Genomic DNA, 7359 nt, shown 5'->3' on the forward strand with positions numbered 1-7359 from the left:
GAAAAATGAGAGTTCCAATATGGTGGAATGGAGGAAACAATGGATATCATTCTCAAATAAATGACAAGCATGGGTTGAGCTGTACCCAGTCAAGGCCGAAGGAGATTTTCTTGCTATTGCCAAGGCTTTGTTTGAAAAATATTTAGGACTTGATTGAATTGATAATCCTGGGTTTTTAAGTACAATCAGAATACACCATGTGATTTCATTTTTCTCTCATTTCCTTTATCTATCATTTCCCATTTCCATTCCCCATTCCCATTCATGAAGCCATGCAATACCCACTTTAGATATGCTTTTTCTTTCATTTCACCTCGTGGATTGTATCAAAGGGCCGATCTACATTTGGCTCGAAACCATCCTTCACGATTTCAGCGTCGTTGAAGTTGTCAAAGTCTGGTCCATGTAGTCATAATATTGCTTCGGGAATGCCGAGCTTGCTCCTTAGATACAATTGTGTGGGAACGTCGCATTTATGGAGACTTGAGACTGCATCCGCCTGAGTTAATGTTAATGCTAGCAAGGGCTCCAGTAGGAAATTTTGGTTCTGTTTATCGTTTTGCCTTTCATCCCTTCTTATTTCTTCCACTACAGTTTCCCCTGTGTCGATACCTGTAACAGTTGTTTAATCTCAAAACATTAGCAAAATTGGAGGCACGATAACAACTCCTAAATGGCCTCTATCCTTCCTTACCTGCAAGGTATCCACCGTGCACATAGCCATTGAATCTTTCGCTTGTGTGTTCACCAGTAAAGAATATGCGTCCAATGGGGGGCCTAAACGTACCCAAAAGAAATACAAGGTTCATGCATTACTTTATTTATAGACAAGTAGCTGGATGCTATAACCTAAAAGATCAGGCATTGAGAGCAAATAGGAGTTACCTTGATGTCATTAATGACTTGGTTATTAGAGATCATAGGGTAGTTGCTGTAGCTGCAACGCTGGAACCTGTTGTTCCACCAGTGGGGAACAAGTATATCGGTGGCATCGGGTATTTCGGGCCCAAACATGTCTCTAAGCACAACCATTGCTTCCTTCAACGTCTCTTCATCGGATTGAGATTCCACACGTTTCGATTCATCATTCGTCAATGTTACAACCAAAATATTCGAACCAGGGTATGCATTCTCCATGTGCTGATGACATAGCAACAGATCAGCAGCCAATTTGGATGAATATCAGGGGTAGTTGAGAAAATGAATGGATGACACAATCAATCATGGATGCAAAAAAGAAATAGAATTCTCATCAAAATATATTTTATAAGATAAAGACAGTGTGACCTCATACTTCATCCGCTATAGGCCAAGTTAATCATTAAAAAAAGTTCAGTTTTCTTCAACGTCAAGCAAATACATTAATTAATGTTTTTTTGTAATCAAACTGATTATCGAAGGCATTTCATTCTCACCAAAAAAAAAGCACCAAACAACTCGGATAGTAACTGGATCCATCAACGCCTACATGTATGATGTATATATATAAGATAAGTATACATCTGATAATAGAACTAGCATTGTAATGCATTTAGCAGTGTCATTGTATGTAGTGTGGTCTTCTACTCAAATCCATATATATAATCTTAGTTATCAAATGTAGACATATCACGTAGGTTGCTACGTTATTAAATGTTAATTATAGCCCCTAACAGATAAAGATAACCAGCAAAGTCAACCATCAACTTCATTAAAAAATAAATAGCAATTATCTGTATTTAGCGGCTGCTTAATCATTCAAGTAACGTAACGTTGTCGTTTTCTGCAGAAAATCGGGGTTCTTAATTGCTACATGATAAGTAGAGCAGCCTAGGATCAAGGACCAGTGTACGCCGCAGAATTCTTTTATGATAGTAAAAAAAAAACCGAAGATTGAATTTTTTATAATACCGGGTAGCAGCAAGAGCATTGGGCAGATAAAACATCGAAGTTAGCTGGCAACAATATTATAAAGGAAATAACCATTAAACTAACCTGCCAAAATGTGAAATAGCCTCTTCTCTCGTGAGCATATATGAAGAACTCCTTTCCAGGTCCACAAGGCCAGAACTTATACGGAAACTTGAGAAAGGTCTTTGTATACACCATCACATCACATTTCTCAATGGCTTCTGTTTTCCACCTCTGTTATCATTACAAGCAAAAGAAATTTTATGATTATCAAAGGAAATTTTACATGATTAAGCAATTTTAAGCCAGGGGACCACCATAAAATATGGATTATAATATAAAACGTCATTTCAAGGCATCTCTAAGAAGCCTTTTATGATTTCGTTATGGGTGTCATAATTATTTTTAAATTAAATCTAAAAATAATTATGACTCTGGGTAAAAGAGCAAGTGGGAGATTTTTCCTTCAAAATTCTTTGTAAATGGATTAAATAGCCAATTGTAAATGGTCTATTAAGTAGCCAATTTATAAATTTGGTTGTAGCAACATCATTAGCAACGCCCAAGCCCTACATGTTTAATGAAGACATGAACTTCATTCTCATACTCTCACACAGTCCTAATCCATTTTCGTGTTTTATTCAGTCACTTTTCTGAACCAGCTCCAGTTCTACTACATATCTCTAACAATCATTGAGGCGAATTTATGATGTCGCTGGCTTCTAAGGGTTAGATCTAAATATAGTTTACCTACTCAGAAAAATGCTTAAATCATGGCATGGCCCATCTAGTCCTCGTAAAGAACTAAGTTTTTTATTTAATATTATTGGGTGATTGTAAGGTAGTATATGTTTAAAATGTTTCTTACTAATTGATAACATATTCACCTTGCAAATGTAGTTGCTCAAACTCATAACTCTTAGAGATAACCGCATTCGCTTTAAACAATTTGTTAACTCACTTGTTTAAATAACCAAGTTTCTAAGAAAGCCAACTATGAAGAAAGTGACAAAGGAAAATCTTGTTTAACAAATTTAATTAATAATTGATAATCATAGCGTCCAGCAGTACGACTTCAAATTTCTTTTTTTTCCTTTTTATCCAAGTAGTACCATTCAATAAAATGAAGTGCAGCTGTATAATATATTTTATTTGTAATTTATCAACCCCACAAAGTACACGTGTTGAGGTAAAGAAAAATCTCAACCCTAGAAAAGGGCTAATCACATGAACCTATGGGTTAAACAATCTGTGAATCATGGTGCAACCCATGGCATTTGCATATAATAAAGGCACTTCGAGAATATATATTCCTTTTATCACCCACCAGTAAACTATTTAATAAAGCTAAGTGCCTAGAACCATGAATTTATGACTCTTTCTAACTTTATGATATTTAATATTGTGGCCCACAACTTAAAATACCAGGAAAACAAATTCGCAACTCGCATCTATGGGGACCTGTAGCATAGGGTTCTCATCCTATTGATTCAACGGTCAAGATCTTCATAAATCACATGACGTTGATGAATAACTCTTTGTGGAAATGCAAGAAAAAGAAGGTACTTACGGGCAAGGGTGGCCTGAAGGAAATGAGGTCGCTTTGGAGAACACCAATGCTAGCAGACAAAATCACGTAGTCAGCTTCGTAAACGCAACCATCCTCTGTTTTCACCGTGACGCCGTTTCTCGAGTGCTGTAATTCTCTGACAACCTGCCCCAAGTCCATGAACAAATAAATAAAATTATATTCAGCATCTTAATTATATAATAGTAAATAAGAACTATAACTCAATTGAAAATTTTAGAGTAGATGAATTCGAAGGTAACAGCCAAAACGTCTCATAAAATTCTGAGAAGTCAAAGCAAGAAAACCCATGCAGTTCAGAAACCAAAAGCGGTCTAGTAGAAAGGGGAAGATTTATTGAAGGAGGTAACATGGAGACATTGCACTCGTTACCCTCTTGCGGAAAGTTTCAATAAGGCATCGTAAACAGTAGGAAATAAAAAGGTAATTGATGTCTGATTTAGGGGTATTTATGCTTTACGACAACTTTGAAAGACATTACTTTAAATCTTAATATATTTTAATATTTCTTGTAAAACATTACTTAAAATATTATTATTTCTATAAAAAATGTTAATTTTGTTAACTAATTTCCTGTATAACTTAATATTAACATTTCCTGTAAAAAAAATAATGTTTTAAATAACGCTTTATTGAAAATATTAAAAATTTTAAGTAACACCTAATATTAACATTTTTTATTAAAAATAATATTTTAGATAATACTTGATCAGACAAAAATATTAAAAAATATTAATATTTTTAATAATATATTTTTTAATTGTATATTAAAACTTCCTTACTTGATAAATCCTGATTTAGAGCTACTATAGTGAATACAACAACATATTAAATGGAGAAACTGACAAGACTTTCTGTTTGCATGTCCCTATGTAAGCTTAACAAGACATCTCAACTCCAGGGTGTTGTTCTCAGGTCATTGTGGACAGTGCAGATTGCAGAATACTGAAAATTTGAGAATTGGATCCATGCGAGGATGTATAATCTACGATAATTTTAATATATGACTGACATGTTAATATTTTTTAATACTTTTAGTAAAATATTATCTAATTTTTTTATCGAAAGTATTAATATTTGATGTTACCTAAAATATTTAATATTTTCGATAAAATGTTATTTAAAATATTATTTTTTATCAAAAATATTAATATTAAACGCTGTCTAAAATATTATTTTTATTTTAGAAATTAGATAGCAAAATTAATATTTTTGGTAAAAAATAATGTTTTAGATAATGTTTTACTATAAATATTAAAAAAATATTAACATTTCCAATTAAATATTTCCTTAAATGTATATTAAAATTGTCGAACTACCCTGCCCTACGATCACTTCAGTGAGGCTAAAGTTACTTAAATGTTTGGAAGAAAGTTAAATAATTAAAATGAAAAACTATAAGGTACTGTTGAGCAACCTCGCTTTGTATCATTGTGATTGCTCATAGTCGGTAAAAGACCCAACATTTGAGGTTGACATAACTATTTTCTTGCTGTTGATAATGATCGTCACAGTGATGGAAAAGACGACTTCGGGTCAATAGACAAAAAATGAAAATCAAAAGAATCCAAAATTTTCAACGAGAAAAATATATTAGCATTAGTACTAAATACTAATATGCAGTGGTATACGTCTCTAAAATCATAATGATGGTAATATGAAAAAGAGGGAGGAGCAATATAATTAATCAACAAAAGAAATATCCAAATAGAAACTAAAAAAACCAGTTGACGCTCCATATTGAAGGCAGAAGAGAAGCATCTAAATAATAATTATAAAAATAATTCAAAGGTTAAAATAGCTTCTAGTAAACGTCATTATCTGCCAACTCCCAAAAGTGAGTCAATCAAGCTTAACAACAAAAAGAGAACAGTGCACGCATATAAAACCAGGTTTCGGATTTCCCCCCCCCTAATTGCACCCTCCCTATTTCCTTTGTTTTTATCCCATGGTCGAGCTATAAAAAAACTAAAAATTCATGTCATATGGACTAAATAATCGGATTCAGAAAAAAAGGGGGGGAAGCAAAAGAAAAGAAATCAAAGGGTTGGATTCATACCTTGTTGAGTTTAAGGCGATGGTCTAGGATTTTACCCTCCGAAGTAAATAGAAATTCCTCAGCCATTTTATACAGTAAATACTCATAACCTCTTTCATCTGCCACCAAAAACTCTCTTTCCCCAAAATCTACGTATGTTGATATCGGCTCAACCTCTGTATGCTAAAACAAGAAGCATCAGCAAAAAAGAAACTAAAATTTTTATGCATTGCATTGTGGAAGTGGGAAAAATAATTTGTGTAATAGAAATTCCTAATGACAATGTTTTTGGAGTGTGCTTTTCACGACGTAAAAAAAATCCAAATTCCCAATGCATGAATGGAAAAATAAAATGCTTTCCTTAGCATCCAAGCATGGGAAAGCAAAAATGAGTTGTGCAACTTGCCTGCCATCTCAAAATCGTGCAAGATAAAGTCAATTGCGAGCTCTATTGGGGTCTTCGGTGTTCTAAAAAATCCAAAACGGAAAGGAAAGATTAATCCAATGATAGCAAATAAGTAAATTCCTAATAATTATGATACAATCATTTCTTCTTCTTACAAAGAAAATTCGGTTCTATTGGTGGCATCTTCAACACTGTTTGACTCGACGCCCTTTAGTTTCTGAATCGCAGAGTCCACCGCTTTCTTGTACGAGTCGGCGGCGATTTCACTCGGAAATATTTTCCCGCTGCAATTCATTGATAAAAAGAAGGGATTCAGCTTTAATTCACCAGACGCAGAATTCCATTTCATTTTCTCTATGTCGAAACTCAAACAGAAAATAATAATATACGCTGGCGAATCGAAATATCCATGTGGCTTTTCCTTTACATATAGTAATTTTCAAATCTCAAACTATTCACCGCCAAAGAGAAGAGGAAAAAATTTCAGATTCGGACCTGCGATCGTAGATGTTAAAGCGGGCATTGCTGTAGTCAGAGAAGCAGGTCCGGAGGCCTAATTTCGCGGCTATCTCCCAAACCGGATTGGACTCTTTGCCACCTACACCGGCAATCCAACCCGCTCCCAGCTCCACCGAGACGTCTCCGAACTTCTCTTTCCAAATCCTACCGCCAATTCTATCAGATGCTTCCAAGATCAACAAATCCCGAATTCCATTCTCGGCCAAGACCTTCGCCGCTGATAAACCTATCCAGGAGGTTAAAAGAGTGATCGATTAGAAGAGAGCAATCTCAATCTTTTGTTTGTTCTTTTCAAATTATAATCTCATAATAACACGTGATATACACAGGTTTGTTGGTTTAGAAAAAAGAAATAAATGTATTATTCAGTGGAATTGGTTAATGTAACAAACCAGAGACGCCGGCGCCGATTATGACAACGGACGACCGAGGAGAGGATTCCATTAAAGAAAGTGAGGAAAAAACAAAGAATAGAGATGAAGAGAAGAGAAGAGAAGAAGAAAAGGAATTGAACGTGGTTGTTGCTTTTTGAGTTTCCGGTAGTGTTGGCGAGAAATGCAGAAATAGCGGGAGTCCGTTTATAAAGGATTTTCTTTTTCCGCATTTTTTTATTTTACTTTCACTTAAATTTTTTAAATTCTTCTAATGAATTTGTTTATTTGCACAAAAAAAAAATAAAACAGATATTTGGTTATTACGTGGAGGATATGAATTTTAATTGAAGTAATTTAATCACTAATTATTGACAAATATAGTCGGTTTACAGCTGAAATTAAGCGAAGCAATCTGGTTTTATTCCATCACCCACGCAACTGCTTTGTAGCTTCCTAGTCGGCTCTCCATTCATTTTCCATGTTTTTGGTTTCATCCATGTATTAACCACTCATTCATTAATAAAGCACTCCTCATTATATTCTT

At 34.3% G+C, this 7359-nt stretch overlaps 1 protein-coding gene across 1 annotated transcript; it reads right to left on the minus strand.

The window, feature by feature from the left end:
- Nucleotides 1-208: 208 nt before the first annotated feature.
- Nucleotides 209-6974, minus strand: LOC120130251 (polyamine oxidase 1-like). The gene is made up of 10 exons (XM_039147520.1): nucleotides 6834-6974; nucleotides 6418-6667; nucleotides 6078-6206; nucleotides 5923-5984; nucleotides 5538-5692; nucleotides 3461-3604; nucleotides 1975-2124; nucleotides 885-1140; nucleotides 695-775; nucleotides 209-612 (listed from the first exon to the last, which is right to left on the minus strand). Exons 1-10 carry the CDS (start codon nucleotides 6883-6885, stop codon nucleotides 410-412), a joined length of 1482 nt encoding a protein of 493 aa, XP_039003451.1. The 5' UTR covers nucleotides 6886-6974; the 3' UTR covers nucleotides 209-409.
- Between the last annotated feature and the right edge of the window lie 385 nt (nucleotides 6975-7359).

The sequence above is a fragment of the Hibiscus syriacus genome, unplaced genomic scaffold (genome assembly GCF_006381635.1).
Source record: "Hibiscus syriacus cultivar Baekdansim isolate YM2019G1 unplaced genomic scaffold, ASM638163v2 tig00110532_pilon, whole genome shotgun sequence".
In the NCBI taxonomy this organism is placed as follows: Eukaryota; Viridiplantae; Streptophyta; class Magnoliopsida; order Malvales; family Malvaceae; genus Hibiscus; species Hibiscus syriacus.

What these genes read in the sequence shown, in the direction of transcription:
- LOC120130251 (XM_039147520.1), bottom strand. Translation starts at nt 6,885, where the DNA reads ATGGAATCCTCTCCTCGGTCGTCCGTTGTCATAATCGGCGCCGGCGTC. An exon ending in GCACGATTTTGAGATGGCAG is followed by an intron (nt 5,693 to 5,922) that starts GCAAGTTGCACA and finishes TTTAGCATACAG; the next exon opens with AGGTTGAGCCGATATCAACA. An exon ending in GCACGGTGGATACCTTGCAG is followed by an intron (nt 613 to 694) that starts GTAAGGAAGGAT and finishes CAACTGTTACAG; the next exon opens with GTATCGACACAGGGGAAACT.